The sequence below is a fragment of the Mirounga angustirostris genome, unplaced genomic scaffold, assembly GCF_029215605.1.
Source record: "Mirounga angustirostris isolate CCGP_5_RB_7025 unplaced genomic scaffold, mMirAng1.0.hap1 SCAF_3, whole genome shotgun sequence".
NCBI lineage: Eukaryota > Metazoa > Chordata > Mammalia > Carnivora > Phocidae > Mirounga > Mirounga angustirostris.
Genome location: NW_026991711.1, coordinates 94,124,968 through 94,148,143, shown reverse-complemented (window position 1 = coordinate 94,148,143; position 23,176 = coordinate 94,124,968). Strand labels below are relative to the sequence as shown.

At 39.8% G+C, this 23,176-nt stretch overlaps 1 protein-coding gene across 2 annotated transcripts in view; it reads left to right on the top strand.

The window, feature by feature from the left end:
• The window catches only part of RALB (RAS like proto-oncogene B), a 44,513-nt gene extending 22,222 nt beyond the window's left edge, over window positions 1–22,291 (top strand). For both annotated transcript variants that reach the window (XM_045869015.3, XM_045869016.3), the window contains 4 exons: window positions 2,484–2,649; window positions 10,367–10,575; window positions 14,505–14,682; window positions 20,711–22,291. In XM_045869015.3, the coding sequence (XP_045724971.1) occupies window positions 2,536–2,649; window positions 10,367–10,575; window positions 14,505–14,682; window positions 20,711–20,830 (621 nt within the window). In that variant the 5' untranslated portion in view covers window positions 2,484–2,535 and the 3' untranslated portion in view covers window positions 20,831–22,291. The remainder of the gene's footprint in view (window positions 1–2,483; window positions 2,650–10,366; window positions 10,576–14,504; window positions 14,683–20,710) is intronic.
• Window positions 22,292–23,176: the final 885 nt, after the last annotated feature.

Sequence of the window (23,176 nt, the reverse complement as noted above, 5' to 3'; positions counted from 1 at the left end):
TGAGCCAAAGATAGGTAGAGGAAAAAATGATAGGTTTTTCCCCCTTTCTATAGTTTTTTTTTTTTTTTTAAAGATTTTATTTATTTATTTGACAGAGACACAGCGAGAGAGGGAACACAAGCAGGGGGAGCAGGAGAGGGAGAAGCAGGCTTCCCACCGAGCAGAGAACCTGATACGGGGCTCGATCCCAGGACCCTGGGATCATGACCTGAGCCGAAGGCATATGCTTAATGACTGAGCCACCCAGGCACCCCTCCCTTTTCTATAGTTTTATAACTTTTTGTTTTAAATACTTAAAAAAATATTTTAGACATTCAGAGCAGTTCTTGTTCAACTCCTGGTCTTTTGATAATGTCATTTTTCTAACATTTTGATTTTGGTTTTTTAAAAAATGCTCAAATTATACTTTTTATAATAGTTGTCTGAAAAGTCCTACTTGTTATGGATGTGGACTCCTGTGTATGGTGATTTTCTTAGGTGGGTCATAGGTTGCAATTGTGGGCTCCTATCTGTGGGTTTTAGCTATGACTATCCTGCTCTGTTTTACTGCATGTTGTCTTCCCAGAGAGGTTTTGTTTATCACTCTGCCTTGTGCTCCAGCACCATGACCAGCCTGGGACTGCTTTTTATGTTAATTTCTTGGCTTTGGAGAAATGCTGTGGTCACAGATTTTCTGGGTACACTTCCATGCAGCTGGGGCTCAGTCAAACAAAATTCCTTGTCATTGTCCCCTGTTGGTCAACAAATGTTTTTCTAGTCCATTTTTTACCTGTAGGTGTGTTCCCCCAAGGGCCTTGGCTTCTCAGTTCTCAATTGAAAAGAGGTCTCAGTTCTAACTCCCACTTGGTCTGGGCAGCTGATCTCCTAGCCCTATGTGTTTGTTAAATCCGAAGTTACCAAGAACAGCAGCTATTCAGGACTCCAGGAATAGCAGCTCTTACTGCCCTGATTGTTTTTGCCCTACATGGGGATTTCTTACTTTCTTTTGAGCTCAGCTGTGTATGTAAGAGAACTTTTCAACCTTGGATGTCCACTATAATCACCTGGAAAGCTTTTAGAAGTCCCCATGCCGAGGCTGCATGCCAGGCCAATTCCATCAGAGGCTCTGGGGTGACACCCACGCATCAGGATGTTTTTAAAGCTCCCAAGTGATTTCCATTGTGCAGCCAAGGATGGAAGCCACTGATCTAAAGCAATGTTGTTTTATTTTGCCTGGATGATTTATGTGTGTGCTATGTATATTAATTTATTGTTCTAGTGGTGGTGTTTTCAAGTTACCTGGTCAGCAGTAATGGAAATAGGAGCCTGTCATATTGTAATTAGAAAAAAATTTAAAATTTTAAAAAGTTAGAATTTGCTAGGAAGGAAACCAGCCTTTATTTAGTTTCTACTGGGTGCTAGGTACTGTGCTTAGGTCGTTCACATATGTTGTCTCATTTAATCCTCAGGAGAATCCTGCAAGGTAGGGATGGTTGGTTTTTGCAGATAAAAAACTGGCTTGGAGAAATCAAATAGTTCTAAGTCTCACAGCTCACTGATGGCAGACCCAGGCTCATGAACCATGAGATGCCCAGCCCCACGCCCTTTTCCTTACCCTGTGGTATATGTGAAATAGGCTTTTCCATACACGTTAGTTAAAATAAAAATTGGCACTGGGGTTAAAATAAGTTCCAGGTATCTGTTAAATTTACTTATTTGGAAAATTTTGTCTTCCCACTAATTCCAGGGATTCTTGCCCCTTTATCTCACATCTGATGTTAAACTGATTTTGACTAATCAATTGTTATTATAGGAAATTTTAACTCACTTTAGTTCACCACTTTAAATACACTTGGAGAAAATAGTTTAGTTCTCCTTCTTTTAACTCTGTCATGTGCCACGAAGGGGTGCTTATTATAAAAACTGCATTTACTCATCCCCTTCCCGAGCACCTCCATGGCCTGTGTGGGGGGCTGTGTGAGTGTGTGTGCTGTAGGTAGAGGTACAAGGGGAGGTGAGGAGTAGAATAAAGAGGTGGAGGCTCAGGTCCCTGAGTGCTGGTGTTCTCTGGGGTACCAGATAACTTGGAGTAGGGGTGGAAAGTGGGACTTGGAGCTCTGTGGTCACTCCACCTCAGTGAAGCACTTTTGAGGATATATTGATTTCATATATCATATATCAATATGAAATCATATATTGATTTCATATTGAGGATATATTGATTTCTAGTGGCAGGTTGTCTTCCCCCACCCACCCAGCAATACAGGCGTTGGATGTGCATACCCATTTTTTCCCTCTTTCTGTCCTGCTTTCTCTCTGGCTCTGCTGTGGTACATGACATGTGGGGTCGTTGGAGGGGTTGTTTTATCTCTGCGTGGAACCTTGAAGATTTATTTCTCTGTCGGAATTTCTGGGTTAGGCTTTTCTGGTGCATGTGGATTTCATTTCATTTTAGTTGGGTAGAAATCAAAATGCTTCTAAGTCTTTGTCTTGTTCATTGGCAGCTCTTCAACTAGGTCTTCTGTTCGTGTGTTGCAACCGCAGAAAACCAGCAGGATGGCCACAAACAAGAGTAAGAGCCAGAGCTCCTTGGCCCTTCACAAGGTGATCATGGTTGGCAGTGGAGGGGTTGGCAAGTCGGCCCTGACGCTTCAGTTCATGTATGATGAGGTAAGACACGCCAGGCACAGACGGCTTTCACCATCGAGTCTGCTGTAATAATGTCTCTTCTACAGCTGTGTCCATGTGCTCATTGCCTCACAAACATGGAGGATCATGGGGCAAATTTGTGTTAACATGGTTTCTGAATAGCTTTCTGGGGGGTCTAACCAGCATAAGACCTGGGTGGCTGATTTTTGGTAAGTAATTTCAACTGTGGTTAGGGCTGTGAGGGGATCCCTGCTTCCTTGATTTCCATCGTGCTTTGAGCTTTCTTTTTGACACAAGCAAGGGAGGAGGCTGTTTCTAAAGAACAGGTCAGATACTTAGCTTTGTAACAGTCAAATTGGGGAGATATTGAAAGGGAGAGCTAAGTTGTCATAGGACAGTCTTTCCTCAAGTGATAGACATCCAGTTCTCTCTAGTTCTCCCGTGCAGCAAAGGGAAGCTCACACCATCCTTGCCTCAAATTGATATCACTTAATGTGGTTAATAGAGCTGGTGCCGAATCCAGTGTGACAACACAGTTTTGATTTGCATGGCAACAAACGTCCCTGCTTGATGGCCATTGGCTGGTACCACAGGCAGAGCGTTCTGACCAGAGCTTGCATTCTGTTTACACGGGTGTGTGCTTTACAAAATTTGTGAAAGCAAGAGACCTATAACCAAAGTTGGTTAAGATTGTTATCTCTTTTCCCTAGACTTGCCCTCTGTCCAACTTCCTCTAACGTTGGATGGTACTGGAGTGGTGATGGCCATTTTTGGGATCCAGCTGAGGGAAATGGAATTAGGGATATAGTTAGCTGGGAATTAGTGGAATATATTTATGTGGTTTGGACCACACTTTGGCGTGTGGTTGTTACCAGCCGTCCCACTCTTGGCACGGCTTCCAGGAATATGCCCACCGCCTACTCTGCTGGCTCACCTGGCACTGTGACATGGGGTACAGGGCCAGGAGTGTATCCTGGTGTGGCTGTTGTCCTGTGGTACCTGGCTCTGAAAATGTGTGAGCCGCAGAGGAGAAACAAGGGTCGAGACATATGGAGCTAGAAATAGGGTCTGGAAAGTTCTTCCAGATCTTACAGCTTCTTACAGGGAAGTTCAATAGAGGTTTCCTAAATCTGACAATAGTCTTATAGCTTTTGTGACTAGTAATGTCAAGTCATTGTGAAGCTGAAAAAAACCCTTCTAAACTTCCAAGAAAAGAGAAATTTGGACTGATTATGCTAGAGGACAAGACTAAATTGTTTTTTATTCGCTATAGGAAGTATTACAGAATCATTGGCATGAGTGGGGAGATAATCAGAGTATATGGCAAACAAACCAGTAGGAAGGTATGCTAGAGGGATGCCAGGCAGTTAATTAATAAAAATATGTTATTTTGTTAGATTTTGTGATATAAATGGTATTTGTATTGTTTTTCTTTTCTTTTTTTTTTTTTTTTTAAAGATTTCATTTATTTGACGGAGAGAGCACAAGCACAGGGAGCAGCAGGCAGAGGGAGAGGGAGAAACAGACTTCCCGCTGAGCAGGGAGCCTGACACGGGGCTTGATCCCAGACCCTGAGATCATGACCTGAGCCGAAGGCAGATCCTTAACTGACTGAGCCACCCAGGCGCCCCTTGTATTGGTTTTCTATTGCCATGTAACAAATTCTTACAAATTTAGCAGGCTGAAACAAAACACGTTTGTTATCTACAGTTTCCAGGGATCTGGCATGGCTTAGCTGGGTGCTCTGTTCGGGGTCCCACAAGGCTGCAGCAGTGTCGGCTCTGGCTGTGAGCTCAGCTGTGGCTTGGGTCCTCTTCCAAGCTCTGGGTGCTGGCAGTTTCTTGCAGATGTGGGATGGAGGCCCATAGGTCCTTGCTACCAGGCCGTTTCCATAGGTACTTCATACGATGGCAGCTGCTTCTTCAGGGCCAGTAGGAATGTCTCTTTGGTTCGCTAAGACAGATTCTTACATAAGGAAATGTAATCATGGGGTGATATTCTGTTGGTTAGCAGCCAGTCACAGATTCCTCTGTATTTGAGGGGAGAGCATCATACTAGGGCATGACTCACTGAGGGTCGGGTGTATTTGCCATAGTAGTTGTCCGTTAAAAAAAAATTTATAATGCATTATGATTTCTTTTCTCACTCTAAATATTCACTTTTGTATCCAGTATTAAATGTGTAATTTTATATTCTTTCCTTAAAAAGGATGAATAAGGTTCAGACCAAAACCTTGATTTCCTCCTGGGTCATTCCCTCCATATATCTTACAATGAAAAACCTTTGTCTTTGATGTTTGCTTCTCTTTATCTTATTCTAGGGGCCAAAGTGGGGAAATCTAGTGGAACCTGCTTGATTTATTCAAAACATTTTTGCATAAAAGAGGAGAGGCAAGTCTTGAAGATGGCTTTGGAAGTCTTGTTTTTGTTTGATAACATGTTTTGCTTACTAAAAATTCCTTATTTTTCTTCTGTAGAGTCTGGGAAGAAGAGAGGGTGAGGAGCAGAGTTAAGATGGAGACAGGATTAGAGGAGTAGCTTGTTAATCAAGATGAAGAAGGGGATTTTTGTCCCCCTAGGGAATCATTGACAATGTCTGGAGATATTTTTGGGTGTCCCAACTAGAGGACAGGTGCTCCTAGCACCTAGTGGGTAGAGGCCAGGGATGGTGCTAAGCATCCTGCGGCACACAGGAGAGATCCTACGACAAAAAATTATCCAGTGCAGATAGTCTTGTCAATAGCAGGGCTGCTGATGCTGTACAAGACGAAGTGGAGAGTCTAATTGGGATTTGCATTTTTATTATGTATGTTTGTATGTGTGTGTATGGTAAGAGGGAGGGGAAAAGATGCACGCAGAAGAATTTGTCCCTTTTTCCCAGTATCTTCAGAGAAACTAGGGAAAGCTGGGCTTGATCTTAGTCTATTTTTTCATGTGCTAACATATTTGAGGACCGGGGCGCAGCAGTTATTGAAGAAATGGTAACATAAAATCAGAGCAAGGAAAGCATAGAGATGAGGCGATGTATATTTGGAAAAGTCCTTAATTGATTTTCTAAAAACAGTGCTGGCTAATAGAACCTTCTGCCTTGGTGAAAATGTTCTGTATCTATACTGTCCACACGGGTGGCTGCTGAGCTCCATGACGTGTGGCTAGTGGCTACTGTATTGGACCGTAGAGCTCCACAATCATAATTATGGAGCTTGAAGAAACCTTAGCAGTGATTCCCAAATTTAGATGATTGCACAATCTCCTGGCAGACCTTTGTAAAAAACACCTTCCGGATGACGTTTCTAGAGTTGAAGATGGGAATCTTTCTTTTTATGAAGCTCTCCTGGTGCTTCCGACATATGGCCAAGTGTGGTGACTCCTGCCTGAGACATCAGCTAGTCAAGCCTGATTTCACAGAAGAGGAAACTGAGTCTGAGCCAGTGCTTTACCCCAAGTTAAAAAAAATTAGCTTAGGGGCACCTGGGTGGCTCAGTCGTTAAGCGTCTGCCTTCGGCTCAGGTCATGATCCCGGGGTCCTGGGATTGAGTCCCACATCGGGCCCCCTGCTTGGCGGGAAGCCTGCTTCTCCCTCTCCCCCTGCTCATGTTTCCTCTCTGTCAAATAAATAAAATCTTAAAAAAAAAATTAGCTTATATGGCAAAATTGCTATGAAACTTGGATTATGTGAGGAGCAATGGTCCCAGAAGTGTTTATTTTTGCCTAAGTCCTGACTCTGAGAAAAATTGGAGGGAGATCTTAATATTTTATCTTTGACCTCATACTCTTTAGACTGTTAGCGGCTGGCTCAGCGGCTGGCTAAGGCAGCTTAGACATGCTCCGCAAGAAGGGGTCTCCGTGAAGTTCGTCTTAGTTTTGTGTGTCTTGGGCATCTGAAACCGAATCACACACATCCCTGCAAGGTCAGGAGCCTGGATCGTCTTAACAGATACCAAGACTTTAGGGATTTCCTGTTTCTAGTGGAAAAAAGGAAACATCAAGATAGTAATCTGCATTCTAATAATCTGCACACTTTTCCCTGGCACAGAGGTATGCAGTCATATCAGGACATTCTGACTTCCTGCGTCCAGGGAGACCCTGGAACTACTGCTGGTTTTAACCTTGAAAGCTCAGAAATGAGCAACTGAGATGCTTTATGGTGTTATTCAGAGATTTGCACTGGGTAGTGGGGGTTTTGAGGGTCATGAATTTGTCTCTTTGGAAAGGAGTTAAAAGGACACTGTGTGAAGCATAGGTCAATTTTCACATATTGTATATTTTAAGATAACTGTTAGTACAAATGTAAGAACCTAACATTAAACATTTTTTCCTTTTTTGTTTTGAAATTTAAAATCATTTGAAGAACCAGTAGCTTTTAATCGGCAGCATGAGGCTCTTTTTTTTTTTTTTTTAATTTATTTTAAAAAGGGAGAGGGTGTGTGGGAGTGGGGAGGGGGCGGGGCTGGGGGAGAGAGAGAGAAGCAGACTCCCTGCTGAGGGCAGAACCCCACACAGACCTCCATCACAACCCTGAGATCATGACCTGAGCCCAAATCAAGAGTTGGATGCTTAACTGACTGAGCCACCCAGGCACCCCAGCATGAGGCTCTTTTTAAGGGTATTCTTCAAAGGTCCTGTAAGTTCAAATTGATAATCTCAGTTCAATTTCTAAATTTTAAAAAATTTAAATTACAGATTATTAAGATATAATTCACATACCATGATATTCATTCTTTTCAAGTGTGAATTCAGAAGTCAATTCAATGACTTTTTAAGATATTCACGCAGACGTGCAACCATCACCATTATATAATTTTAGAACAATTTTCTCAAAAAAAAAAAAAAAGAAAAGAAAACACCCTACATATTAGTAGTCTTTCTTTCTCCATTGCTGCCTCCCTTGCTTCCACTCCTGGTCCTTGATAACCACTTTCTGTTCTTATGGATTTGCCCATCTAGACATTTCATATAAATTGAATCATATAATATATGGTCTTTATATCTGGCTTCTTTAACTTAGCATAATGTCTTGAAAGCTCACTATGTTGTAACTTGTATCAGTACTTAGTTCCTTTTTTTTTTTTTTAAGATTTTTATTTATTTGAGAGAGAGAGAGTGAGTGAACATGAGGGGGGGCATGACAGGACAGGGAGAGGGAGAAGTAGACTCCCCACTGAGCAGGGAGCCCGATATGGAGCTCAATCCCAGGACCCTGAGATCATGATCTGAGTTGAAGGCAGATGTTTAACCGATTGAGCCACCCAGGCACCCCTTCCTTTTTTTTTTTTTTTTTTTTGATTCTTATTTATTAGAGAGCACACGCTCACGCATGCGCTCGAGTTGGGGGGAGGGGGAGAGGGAGAGAGAGAATCTTAAGCAGGCTCCACACCCAGCACGGAACCCAGTGTGAGGCTCCATCTCATGATGCTGAGATCATCACCTGAGCCGAAATCAAGGGTTGGACACTTAACTGACGGAACCACCCAGGTGCCCCAGTACTTCGTTCTTTTTTATCATGGAATAATATTCCATTGTCTGGATATGCTAGGTTTTCTTTATCCATTCATCAATTGATGGACATTTGGATTGTTTCTACTTCTTTGGTTATTTTGAATAATGTCACTATGATCATTTGTGTATAAATTTTTGTGTAGACCTATGTCTTAAATTCTCTTGCATAAATATATTGAGGCACGAAACTTGCTGGTCTTATGGTAACTGTATGTATAACTTTTTGGGAACTGCAAAACTGTTTTCCATAGCATCTGCACCATTTTATAATCCTATAAGCAATGTATGAAGGTTTCAATTTCTCCCTATCCTGGCCGACACATGTCATTGTCATTGCCATTAAAGTGGTATCTCATTGTGGTTCGGATTTGCATTTCCTCAATGACTAAAGATGTTTGGCCTTGTTTGATATGCTTATTGGCCATTTGTGTATCTTCTTTGGAGAAATGTTTATTCAGGTCCTTTGTGTATTTTTAAATTGGGTTATTTGTCTTTTTATTGTTGAGTTTTAAGAGTATTTATATATTTGGAATACAAGTCCCTTATTAGATATATGATTTGTAATTATTTTCTCTCATTTTATGGGTTATCTTTTCACTTTCTTGATGGTGTCCTTTGAAGCATGAAAGTTTTAAATTTTGATGAAGCCTAGTTGTGCTTTTGATGTCTTATCTAAGAACAAATTGCCAAATCCAAGGTCATAAAGATTTACACCTATGTTTTCTTCTTAGAGTTTATGGGTTTTAGCTCTTACTTTTCAGTCTTGATCCATTTTGAGTTAATTTTTGTATGTGATGTGAAATACGGGTCTAACTTCATTCTTCTGCATGTGGATATCCGCCTAAACCAGTACTAATTCATTTTTTTTTTTTTAGCACTAACAGTTTTTCTGTTTCACAGCTTTTATATTTATTTTGTTTTATTTGTCCTTTCAGGGTATCTTTTTGGCAAATACCTACACACATACATATGCATATACATACCTATTAAGATACACACACACACAGACACACACACACATTTCTTTATTCTCCCTTTATTCTCATATACTTTACTTGTGCAAAAGGTAGACTTATAATCTGGAGATCTTTATGTATCTGTACATTGTTCTCTTTGTCATTTTTTATAGCTCCATCGGTGGGCACCTTAATCATTTGCTGTCACACACAGTGCCACAGGGATCACCTTGTATGTTGTTGTAGATTAGATTCCTGGAAGCAGGGTGGCTGGGACCTAGGATGAATGCTTCTCCAGTGTTCTTAGATCTTGCCATATTCATCCCTGTAAAGACTGCACTATTCACCTCCCACCAGCCATGTACAAAGGCCTTTTCCCCAGAGTGTGTTATCCGGGGGTGGGGTTTTGCCAGTCTGGTAGGTGAAAAATGCTATCTCCATGTAGTTAACAACTTCCATTCTCTATATTAAGTGCGGATGAACATCTTTTCGTATGTTTAACGTCATATGTATTTATTTTTCTGTGAATTGTTTATGTCTGTTGCCACATTTTCCCCATTGGATTGTTGATCTTTTTTCCTCCCTGTTTCTAGGAACTGTTTAAATATAGCTCTTTGTGATGTGGGTTCAAATACTTTCCCCTGTTTGTCATTTGTCTTTTTTTATAGTGTGTTGTGCCATACGGAAGTTTTTAAAATTTTTTATGTAGTCTAATTTATCAATTTTTTCTTACATGGCTTCTGGATTTTGAGTCATAGTTAAAAAAGGCCTTCCCTACTTCAAGGTAATAAAAGGATTTCACCCATGTTTTCTTCTGGTGCTTGATGGGTTTATTTCTATATTTCATTATGTGTATATTTAATCCTCTTAGTCCGTCTTGCTAATTACTTTTCAGATGAGTTTTATACTTCTGTTGATTATGTATAAGAGCTTCTGTTTCTCACCCTTGCCCATGTTTGTATTATAATTTTATACTGAGAATAATATTGCCAGTGTTCTTTCTGCCCTGTACTTGGACTCCTCATCTACAAAATGGGAATTTCTGCTCTTGTTTAAAAACAAAATAAAAAGTGGTAGAGCTGAGAACAATAAAGAACAGAAGTGTTATATGAGGAGTTATTTTTATTTCATAGTGCTTTGTACATAGTGTGATAATGCTAGGCACTCAGTAAATACTCAGTTGGTTGTAGGCAAAGTGCCCATATATTGAAATGTATTTTTTTGGGCAGATTTTCTTTCCCTTAAAACTTTGTTCATTACTGATAATGCTGTTTATTTCCTCAGTTTGTAGAAGACTATGAACCTACCAAAGCTGACAGTTACAGAAAGAAAGTGGTTCTTGATGGAGAAGAAGTCCAGATAGATATTCTGGACACGGCTGGACAAGAGGATTATGCAGCCATTCGAGACAACTACTTCCGCAGCGGGGAAGGTTTCCTCCTCGTGTTCTCAATCACAGAACACGAATCATTTACAGCAACTGCCGAATTCAGGTATGTTTCAAGTGAAATAGCCTCCGGACTCCAGGAGGCTTTTTGCCTTTCTTTCTCATGGGTTTGGCTTGGCAGGACTTTTGGGCTGAGCACAGTAGTAGAGGGTTGAGCTTGTTATTAGGAAGAATTCCATTAAAGAATTTTCTGTGGCTTTTTGAATCTTGGGACATTATAGTCCACCATTTGTTATAGTCTCTTTGGGTTTCCCTGTTTTTATAATTCCTGAATATAAATTATCTGAAGAATCTGTTGTCCCTAGAGAGGACGAAGCCATTCCGTATTCTCAAGAACCTGTAATTTTGTTTTTGTATAAGTCCTAAGGGACAGTGATTGATGAGTTCACTATTTTTATCTTTTTTTTTTTTTTTAAGATTTATGTATTTGAGAGAGAAAGCAAGTGAGACAGAGCGAGCGAGCTAGCAAGAGCATGAGCAGGGGGAGAGGAAGAGGGAGAGAGAATCTCAAGCAGACTCCCCGCTGAGCACAGACCAAGGTGGGGCTTGAGCTCAGGGCCCTGAGACCATGATCTGAGCTGAAATCAAGAGTCAGACGCTTAACCGACTGAGCCACTCACGTGCCCCAACTATTTTTAACTTTTTTATAATTTTACCAGAAAGGTAATAATTTTGATCTATTTTGAGGTTGATGAAACATTGTCAGGAGAGTGAAAGATGTGGGTCCGAGTGACCATTTGCTGCCACTTTAAGGACTGTTTAGCCTAGGCGAGTGGAAAGAGCCAACCTTTAGAATCTGACAGATCTGGGTTTGAATCCTGGCCCTGCCCCTTAGCAGTTTTGTGACCCTGGGCAAAATTACTCAGCACTGGAGATTCTGTTTCTCTATCTGAAAATGCACTTGTTAGTTGATGAAATGAAATGAAATGATGCTTTAGGCTGTAAATTCTTCAGGGTCGACACCATGGCCACCTGCACCATATGATGTCCCCAGGCTTTCTCACAGGGTGTGCGCGTGGTGCTTACATAGTGTGTAAAATATTAACTGCTATAATTCATTTTAAACGCAGTAGTTAAAGATACCTGAGGTTCATTTTTTTATCAAGAAATAGTGAGCTGTTAGGCATCATCCTTAGAGGATTCTAATGGGAAGGGCGTCTTTCTCTTTACCCCATATGCTTTTCGTTTCTCTTACACAGTTGTATTTTCTTTTCATCTACTCTCCTTATAAACATGTCTGTCCAGATGACTTTTGATTTTAAGAACCAGATCTAGAGTCTAACAAGGAACTAAAAAGGGGGGAAAAATCAGTATTTTTTTTCATTCTTTAGCAAGTTATGGTCAGAAATCGAGGGATCAACCAAAAATAAAAATTGAGGAAACTAAATATCCCTCCAAGATTTGGGAGGAGGCATCAGTGAGCCAGGGAACCCTCAAGGGGTGATTCCAGCTAAACCAGCAGAGTGAGTGGAAGGTAAACAGAGTAGCTCTCCGTTGCTGTGCTGCATAGTGTTAAGTCTTCAAAGGTAGAACATCTAAATTCTCTGGTACTATAGTGTGGGTGTTGTGATCAGTTAAATGACCAGGACTCTTATGAGCGGTCCTATTAATTTTCAGACTTTCCCAACACACCTAGAAGTTTTCTCTATGTGGGAATAGCCCCGGTATTCGTAATTGTGTTTGCAGCTACATAATCCTGTTTTTATCTGTCCTTGAGGATAAAACAGGACAGATGCACACACTTCCTCATTTTCCTGCATGTCCTGAGCCTTTTTATGTCCCATCACCCCATGACTCACTGAGAAAGGAAATGGTGAGCAGTGGAAGAGTCCTGTCCAGAGAACAGACGTCCTGTCTCCCCACGCCACCACACACACACACAGATAGCATTCGTGCGTTTCCAGAGATTTGGAGCAGGGTCTCACCTCATCTTGGGAGATGGGTTTTGGGCATTATGTGAGAACAGGGATCCTTAGAAGAAAAAGGACAGATGACTACTTAAGAGAAAAAGAAAGGGCAAGTGAGTTCTTCTGACTTGGACTCTGGACATTCAGATAAAAGTCACAGGGCTGTCCAGGTTTCTTATGGCATTGGAAACAGAAGAATGGAGTAGAGTATCTGAGCCTTTGTGGTTAAACTCACGTTATGCCTTTTAGCGGTTTTCAAACATAGCATTGCTGTATTTATGGGAAGGTCCCAACATAAAACGTTCATATGCTTTATCTTCCTTAAAACTTTCCCTGGACAATATTCAATAAGCTAGAAAAATAGGTTTTTTTTTTTTTTTTTTTTTTAAGATTTTATTTATTTATTTGAGAGAGAGAGAATGAGAGAGCACATGAGAGGGGGGAGGGTCAGAGGGAGAAGCAGGCTCCTCGCTGAGCAGGGAGCCCGATGCGGGACTCGATCCAGGGACTCCAGGATCATGACCTGAGCCGAAGGCAGTCGCTTAACCAACTGAGCCACCCAGGCGCCCGAAAAATAGGTTTGTAATAGGAGACCAGACTTGGTACTCCCAGTTTTGATTTAATATATTTATTAATGAGGTAATTTTACAAACCTCTGCATGATTAATGAACCAGAGAGCTATCAGTTTTTCTCATTCATAGTTGTATTGATCATATAACTTCTAAATGTTCTTTGACCTCTGTTGGTTAAGCGGCTGCCTTCGGCTCAGGTCATGATCTCAGGGTCCTGGGATTGAGTCCTGCATCAAGTTCCTTGCTCAGCGGGGAGCTTGCTTCTCCCTCTGCCTGCCGCTCCCCCTGCTTGTGCTCTCGCTCGCTCTCTCTCTAGCAAATAAATAAATAAAATCTTAAAAAAAAAAAAAAAAGTGTAGCCTATAGCAAAGCTACTTAAAAGCAATTTTTAAGCATCTACTTTTCTTTTTTGTTTTTCTTAAAATATTTGCTATCTGATACTTAAAGTGACTCTAATGGAAAAACTTAAAAATATTTTTATTATTATGAAATGTGTCCTATATCATATAAAAATCAATGCAGATCTCCACAAAATGCACTTTTGAAGGTGTCTCTTTTTGGAATATTTTAGAATATAGAAGTAGAAATGTCTTTACTAGACCAAAATAATGGAAGTGGAATATTTAATTCTTGTAATACTTGGTTTTTGATTAATAATTTTAGGTAGCTGATAGTTTTAGTAAAGGTGAAATTTAATGTGGATTATTTCCTTCCTTCCTTCCTTTTTTTTTTGTACTTTGTAGTAGACAAATAATACACACTAAAATATGATTACTCCTTAGCATAGCTGACCCCATTCTGTTGGCTGTAACATTTACTGTATCTAAATGCAAACTGTGGAGAAGCAGGTACATACACAGATCTAGATATAATTAAACAAAAGTTTCACAAAACTACACTTTATGTAATACTCGAGATTCCTTCTGATGTTTCTGTTCTATTCTATAATATTCTGTTTCATTGAGGACAGTAATTACTGGTTGTGACTCATTAAACTGCTTTCATGATCTAATAGACTACCGCCTTCGTTATGAGAAACACTGATTTCATGGCTGTTATTCTCACAAAGAAATCATACCATTTTTGCAGGGGAATTATTAAGCACTTCATGTATGAAGATACTTCTCTTAACTTGTTTGTATCCCAGAGGTTCCCAAGTTGTTCTTTTTGTTAAAAAGTTTTGGTGCCTAAGCATAAATTGGGGACCCTGTTGAAATGCAGAATCCTGGGCTCCTATTTAGACATCACTTCTGTGGGACTCCTGTTGGGCCCAGAAATCTGTGTTTGTGATGAGCACCCCACATCTTTCTGATAGAGGCAACTGAGAACCAGGCTTTGAATCTAGGGAGTGTGTCCTTGGAACATGCCCTGAGTGTAACAAGTCTTTCTGCCCTAGGACAGCCTTTCATTTTAGAAGCATCAGTGTATTTGAGTTCTTATTCTAGCTTTCTTAGCTGTGTTGTTTGGTTTTGTTTGTTTTGATGCTATGCCTTAGGGAACAGATCCTCCGTGTTAAGGCTGAAGAAGATAAAATTCCATTGCTTGTCGTGGGAAACAAGTCCGACCTAGAGGAGCGGAGGCAGGTGCCCATTGAAGAGGCTAGGAGTAAAGCAGAGGAGTGGGGTGTGCAGTATGTGGAGACATCGGCTAAAACTCGGGCCAACGTGGACAAGGTAGGTGTGTGCTCTGCGCGTGTTTCTTAGAAACAGCAGAACGTAGACATCTCGTCTGTTTGGTTTTGAGGGAACCGTTTACGGAAAGTACGGGAGGACTGATTTTTCCAGATGTCTCAGCCAGTGTAGTGAGAAACCGTGGGAGGGTTTGACCCTGGAGTTCAAACAACCCAGAGTCCTCTCACTTTGTCATGAGCCTTTGTTGAGTATGCTTAATGTTGGCATGGCCCTTGGAAATATGGCAAGATGAGGCGCTGGCTTTGTGCAGACCGTGTGGGTAGGATGGACATAAGTAGCTTCCCTGTGCTCTCATCTGCTATGGCCTCTTGTTTTTCAGGAGCAAGTTCTTTTGCAGGTTCTCAGAAGGGACCCCAAAGACACACAGCATATCTTGATTTTGCTGTCATTGGTTAGATTTACTCTTTTCACCTTGCTGGCCACTGGCAGAACCAAGGTGTTCTGTCTTTATATAACTTATATATATAACCCAGTGAAAGGGTGACCTTGACAATGATGAACGTTGACAATTTTTGAAAATCCACCTACCAGTGATTGCTATTGTTAGGTTTTGGGGTTTGTTTTTTGTTTTTAAGAATTAAGGTTCAGAGTGGTTGCCACACAGTTCAAGTAGACAGACTTAGAGATGTGGCTTTTCCTTCTACCTTCACCTTGTTTGTTAGCTCTTACTTCATGATCCATGTTCCTGTAACATCTAAACTTATTTCACTTTGGCAGCCCAGCAGCGGCTGTATCTGCTTTGTCTTATGCAGCAACAGCATCTGAATTCCCCAGAGTGCTTCATATGTTGCTCTTTCTTAGGGGGAAATAATTCTCCTTACCTGAAGAGGGACAGATTTGTAATCAAGCTTACTTTAACTTGAAGTGATGCTAGAAGAACATTGGTATTTAGAATGTTAGTATTAGAAGGGACTCAACTTTATTTAAAAAAAAAAATCTATTCAAGAATAATTGACATACAATGTTATATTCATTTCAGGTGTACAACAAATTGATTTAACAATTCTATATATTACTCAGTGCTTACTACAATAAGTGTGGTCACCATCTGTCACCATACAGTGTTATGACAATAGTATTGACTATATTCCCTATGCTGTACTTTTCATTACTGTGACTTATTTATTTCATAACTGACAGTTTGTACCTCATAATCCCCATCACCTAATTCACCCATCCTCCCACCCTCCTCCCCTTCAGCAACCACCAGTTTGTTCTCTGTATTTATGAGTCTGTTTTTGTTTGTTTCTTTTGTTTTTTAGATTCCACATGTAAGTGAAATCATATGGTATTTGTCTTTTTCTGTCTTATTTCACTTAGCATAGTACCCTCTAGGTCCATCCATGTTGTTACAAATGGCAAGATCCCATTCTTTTCTCATGGCTGGGTAATATTCCATTGTGTGTGTGTGTTTGTGTGTGTGTGTGTGTACCACGTCTTCCTTATCCATTCATCTGTAGATGGACACTTGTGTTGCTTCCATAATTTGGCTATTGTAGGGCGCCTGGGTGGCTCAGTTGGTTAAGTGACTGCCTTCGGCTCAGGTCATGATCCTGGAGTCCCTGGATCGAGTCCCGCATCAGGCTTCCTGCTCGGCAGTGAGTCTGCTTCTCCCTCTGACCCTCCCCTCTCGTGCTCTCTCTCAAATAAATAAATAAAATCTTTAAAAAAAAAAAAATTGGCTATTGTAAATCATGCTGCTATAAACATCAGGTGCACATGTCTTTTTGAATTAGTGGTTTCATTTTCTTTGGATAAATACCCAGTAGTTACTGGATCATACAGTAGTTCTATTTTTAATTTTTTAAGGGAACTCCATACTGTTTTCCACAGTGGCTACACCATTTTACACTTCCACCCACAGTGCACAAGTGTTCCCTTTTCTCCACATGCTCACCAACACTTATTTTCTTGTCTTTTTGTTACCAGCCTGACAGGTGTGAGAGGTGATCTCTCATTGTGGTTTTGATCTGCATTTTCCTGAGGCTGAGTGATGTGTCTTTTCATGTGCCTGTTGGTTGTCTATACGTCTTCTTTGGAAAAATGTTTATTTGGGTCCTTTGTGGATTTTTAATGAGATTATTTAGTTTTTAGGTGTTGAGTTGTAGAAGTTCTTTATATATTTTGGACATTAACCCCTTATCGAATATATGATTTACAAATACCTTCTCCCATTCAGTGGTTGTCTTTTTCTTTTGTTGATGGTTTCCTTCCCTGTGCAGAAGCTTTTTCTTTTGGTGTAGTCCCATTTATTTTTGCTTTTGTTTCCCTTGCCTGAGGAGACAGATCCATAAATATGTTGCTAAGGCTGATGTCCAAGAAATGACTGCCTATGTTTTCCTTTTTTTTTTCCCCTCAGGTTTTTGTTTAAATTCCAGTATAGTTAACATAGGTGTAATATTAGTTTCAGGTGTACTATATAGTGACTGAGCACTTCCATACAACACCTGGTGCTCGTGCCTATGTTCTTTCTTTTATGAGTTTTATGGTTTCAGGTCTCAAATTTAGGTCTTTAGTCTATTTCAAGTTTATTTTTCTGTATGGTATAAGAAAGTGGTCCAGTTTCATTCTTTTGCATGTGGCTGTCCAGTTTTTCCAGCACCATTTATTGAAAAGACTGTTTTTTCCCTGTTACATATTCTTGCCTCCTTTGTCTTAGATTAATTGACCATATAACCATGGGTTCAATTCTGTGCCCTCTATCCTGTTCCACTGATCTATGTGTCTGTTTTTGAGCCAGGACCATACTGTTTGGATTACTAAAGCTTTGGAAGTATATCTTGAAATCTGGGATTGTGATACCTCCAGCTTTATTCTTCTTTCTCAAGATTGATTTGGCTATTCAAAGTCTTTTGTGGTTCCATACAGATTTTATGATTATTTGTTCTAGTTCTGTGAAAAATACTATTGGTATTTTGATAGGGATTGTACTGAATCTGTAGATTGCTTTGGGAAGTATGGACATTTTAATAATATTAAATCTTCTAGTCTATGAGCATGAAATACCACTCTCTTTGTGTCATCTTCAATTTCTTTTATCAATGTCTTATAGTTTTCAGAGTATAGGTCTTTTTCCTCTTTGGTAAAATTTATTCTCAGGTATTTTATTCTTTTTGGTAGGATTGTAAATGGGATTGTTTTCTTAATTCTTCTTTCTGCTACTTCAATTTTAGTTTATAGAAACACAACAGATTTCTGTGTATTAATTTTGTATCCTGTAACTTTACTGAATTTATCCATTCTAGTAGGTGTGTGTGTGTGTGTGTACCCCTTATCGAATATATGATTTACAAATACCTTCTCCCATTCAGTGGTTGTCTTTTTCTTTTGTTGATGGTTTCCTTCCCTGTGCAAAAGCTTTTTCTTTTGGTGTCGTCCCATTTATTTTTGCTTTTGTTTCCCTTGCCTGAGGAGACAGATCCTTTTTTTTTTGTGGTATCTTTAGGGTTTTCTATATATAGTATCATGTCCTCTGCAAATAGTGACAGTTTTACTTCTTTTTAAATTTGTATGCCTTTTATTTCTTTTTCTTGTCTGATTGCTATGGCTAGGATTTCCAGTACTATTTTGAATAAAAGTGGTAAGAGTGGACATTCTTGTTCCTGATCATAAGGGAAAAGCTCTCAGTTTTTCACCATTGAGTATGATGTTAGCTGTGGGTTTTTCAGATATGGCCTTTATTATGTTGAGGTATGTTCCCTCTAAATCCACCTTGTTGGGAGTTTTTATCATGAACAGATGTTGTATTTTGTCACATACCTTTTCTGGGTCTTTTGAGATGATCATGTGGTTTTTATCCTTTCTCTTTTTTATGTGGAATGTATCACAGTGATTGATTTGCAAATATTGAACCACTCGTACATCTCTGGAATAAATCCCACTTGATTGTGGTGAATGATTCTTTATTGTTGAATTCAGTTTGCTGATATTTTTGTTGAGTATTTTTGCACCTGTTTTTCAGAGATATTGGTATGTAGTTTTCTTTTTAAGATTTATTTACTTATTTGAGAGAGAGAGAGCATGGGGAGAGGGGCAGAGGGAGACAGAGAGCATCTCAAGCTCCCCACTGAGCACAGAGCCTGATGGAGCCCAGTGCCATGGAGCCCGATGTGGGCTCGATGTCACAACCCTGAGATGATGACTTGAGCCTAAATCAAGAGTCGGACGCTTAACTGACTGAGCCATCCAGGTGCTGCTGTAGTTTTCTTTTTTTGTGGTGTCTTTGTCTGGTTTTGGTATTAGGGTAATGTTGGCCTCATAGAATGAATTTGGAAGTTTTCCTTCATTTTCTTCTTTTTGGGGGAATAGTTTGAGAAGAGTAAGTATTAACTCTTCTTTAATGTTTGGTGCAATTCACCTGTGAAGCCATCTGGTCCTTGACTTTGTTGGGAGCTTTTGGGATTACCAGTTCAATTTTGTTACTAGTAATGAGTCTGTTCAAATTTTCTTTTTCTTCCTGATTCTGTTTTGGAATATTGTATGTTTCTAGGAATTTATTCATTTCTTCCAGGTTGTCTAATTTGGTGGCATATCGTTTTTTAATATTCTCTTATAATTCTTTGTGTTCTCTGGTGTCAGTCGTTATTTCTTCTCAGAAAGGGTTCACTTTAGAAGCACTTTGGCAGCATCTACAATATAAATCTGTCTGTGATGTGAAGTCTGTTCACTTGTTAGCTATTTTTCCTTCATATTATTTCTCAGCTCTTATGTTGATTCCTGTGCTATTCCAGATCTCTTTCTTTCTATCAAATTGTTTCCTAGATGTAGGAACACACAGGAAATCCAGACATGTATTTTATTTAAAAAAAAATCGGGAAGGCTTTCTTGGCATGGAACCATGGATATGTAGTTTTTTGACAGTATGGTAGTGGTTGGGGCTGTTGCAGGGCACCTTGCGTCTCCCCTTCCTCCACTGGACCAGCTTGACCTGCCAAACAGGACCCAGCAGAAACTTATGACTGGCAGCATTGTATTCACTTGTAAACAGTTTACACGAAAGGACGGGAGGTTGTTAATAAGATCAGCCCATGGACAACTTCGTCATCATTTTAAGTTGGACACATTCCATTCGCCTCCTGCCTTTGCTGTTAGAACAAAAAGGAAAAGTTATAACATCTGAAGCTGTTCACTGCTGCTCTTGTAGGTGGGGTGCTTAGGTCACTTAGTGGGGAAGGAGGTCTTTTTCTGTGCCCAGAGCTGGTGGTAGATGCACAGGGAGTCCCCCCACTCAGAAAGCTTGGTCTTACTTTTCACCAAGAAGATATGTCTATGAAAATAGAAGGAGCTTGTAGTTTTGTGTGAACATCCAAAAATTACAGCCTACGCTCGGTCTCACGTCATTCCCTCTGAGGAATCTGAAATGTTTCTTTGTAGGAGGCTTATTTTGTCTGCTTGGGTATCATTGGCACTTTGGCACAATTGCTGGTAGCAGAGGGCAAAACCCAAACTATTGTGGCAAATGATAATTTGTATCTGAATGACACACTGGCATTCAAAGGACAAGCCTTATATCAGTTCTTGATAAAGTTCCTTTCAGCAAACATCACAAGGAACGAACAGTGGCTATTCCTGAGAATGAGGGCAGGGGCATGGGCGTGGGAGGGTGTGGGACAGCACATCTCTCCTCCCCATTTCCCTAGTTTCCTGGTACAGGAGCCTGAGTTTGTTTATGCTTTATCCCCCATCTCCCCACCCCACCGTGTTCCAAGTCTGCTAGTTCTGCTGGGGAAGCTGTCGGGCATAATGACGTTCCTACCTTTTTAAGGTCATGATAAGGATTACATAGTAGTATCTGAGAAAGTACCCAGTAGCAGGCACTCCTATTCTTAACCTTGCCTGGTGGTTGGAAATGCTAGAAAGTCTGATGTGAATTTTGGCACAGGGTTGATAAAAATAAGTTTGCTTTATGCTTTAAAATGTAACTAGATAGCCTGCTTAGTGGAATTGCTTCATGAAATCATTAAATGGCTTTTTCCTCTCTATTCTTTACACTCCTTCCTCCCCGCCCCAGGTGTTCTTTGACCTAATGAGAGAAATCAGAGCCAAAAAGATGTCTGAGAACAAAGACAAGAACGGCAAGAAAAGCAGCAAGAACAAGAAAAGTTTTAAAGAAAGATGTTGCTTACTGTGAAAGCCAAGATAGCGGATGAAGTTAATCGCCGCTAAGGACATAGGGCGGGCTCATTAAGAGAAGAGTATAGTCGACTCCTTGGTGTGTTCCCTGCTCTCCCCAATCTCATTCACGCATACTTCTTTAAGTGGGGAAAATGTTTGTGAATCAGTGACTGGCGGAAGAAATAAGCCCTTGTCCATGCATTGGAACAGCTACTTTGTCAGGAAGTTTTGAAGTTTCCTTCTTCCTCCCCTTCTCCCTCCCAAAAGTTTAATCACATATGTAGTGTATAGGTAAGAAATAAGTGTTAATTAAAAAGAAATGTACTGTCATAGCATCTTATTTCTCTCCCTAGTTTTATAACATCACTATCTTTCGTTTTGAAATAAAAATGTCTTATTTTATTAGGTTTTGGGGAGGGGGTAGGATAAAACTCTCTCTCTTATCAGCTTACCAGAAGTACTCAAAAAAATCCATTAAGCTCTAATAAAAATTCAGAGATTTTTTGGGATAAGTTTCTTGGCAATACCTTGTGGATCTGAAGCACAGCAAAAAAAAAAATAAAAATAAATATGAATTGGGCTGAATAGGTCAGTGACAAGCTCATAAACCCTTCACAGATATGAAAAATGAAAGTTGAATTCTTCATATTTAAATATTAGCCAATTATAGCCTGTGTTGGCTACTTCTTTCCTGTAGCATCCTGATTTTTGTGTAGAAGCTTCTTTTAGCAGATTAAGTGAAGACTCAAGAGTAGTATACTTTATAAATGACACACTTCTCTAATCAGATTAAGAATATAACTTTGGATACATCCTCTCCTAATTGCCAGACATGGTTAGGTCCTTCCTCCTCTGCTGGTAACCAATATCTATCCTTCTGGCCAACCTCTCTGCATGTAGAAGTCAGGAGAGCCTCTTCTTTTAATTCTTTTCAGTATAATGAGTTCTTCTGAACAATGTGATGAGTTGAAATTGTATTCTCAAATCATGAAGCCAGAGCTGTGCCAGACAGTCTGCTACCTCTCATAGAATTGCTCTGTAATTCTAAATTTAAAATTAGGAGAAGCGGGAAAGGATAAGATAAGCCATTGCCCTTTTACCTCTGAGAATTGGCTGCTACTTCTAATATAATTTTCTTCTGAGACAGTCATAGAGCTGGTTAGAAAAAGGCTTTTATTGATGAGATATTGTTAAAGCTTTCTTTTATAGATATTCTCAATTTAGCAACCAGAAAATTTTTCCTCAGGAAAGGAGTACTGTGATTTAAACCCAGTGTTCACATTTTCCCCCATTTTTCAGAAGTGACATTTCACATATAGGTGCCAAAAGTGAATTGGGGTGGGGAGAGTGGGAACCTTTCAAATTTATAGTTACTACAGAAATTGTGGAAATTATGATCTGGCTGGAAAGCAATCTTGTATCACCTCCTAAAGAATCATGGTCTTTTTTAATAAAAAAAAAAAATCAGACAAATACACTTTTTCAAGGTTTCAGCCTTTTTATTTTCCTCTCTTGTCGTACATGTAAAATGCAAGTATTAGAGAAACTGACAGTAACTTACTCATTATTGATCTTGTTAGATGTTCTACTATATCAGACGAACTTTATTTCAATTCTTTGAACTGGGCTGTGGGAGATAAAATTTAAGTATAAACAGTAATTTTAACTTCACCATCTTTCCTTTGGGAGAGAGGACTACTCTGTCTTCGTAAAGTTTAAAATCTTGAAGTTAATCACACTCTCGAAGTTTTTGAGACAACCTTTTTCTTTTCATTACAGTTTGATACCAGTTGGGGTCAATAGTAGGTAGATTTGGAAGATGTACAAATATATTAAAGATAGTATGAATTGTTTCATGCGCTGGAAATTATTCCTGGCATGTACTATTAGTATATCTCTAAAATTATATTTAACTGGATAGCAATCAGAAATGCATCTTCCTAACAAAATAATTTATACATACGAGGTGGTTTTACATAGAAAAATAAGGACGCAATGTTATTTATACATTTGAAACACGGTTACTTGCTGAATGATCATCTACTGTGTCCAAGAGCCTATCATTATTTTCCTAAAGTGTTCATTCTGGAAATATTTGAGCACCTATTCGGTGTCAGGCTCGGTTCTAGGTGCTGGGATGTGATGTTGAACAAGGTAGGCAAGAGCTTTGTTCTCCTGGAGCTTATGCTCCAGTGATGTAGGAGACAAATAAATGAAAATAATCAGGGTAAGTGTTTTGATGAAAATAAAACTGGGTAATACGATAGGAAGCATTTCTGGGCAGTAGAGCTGATTTCGATTGTGTGGTCAACAAGCTTCTCGGGGGAGTGACATTTAAGCTGAGAGTGCATGCCCTGAAGGA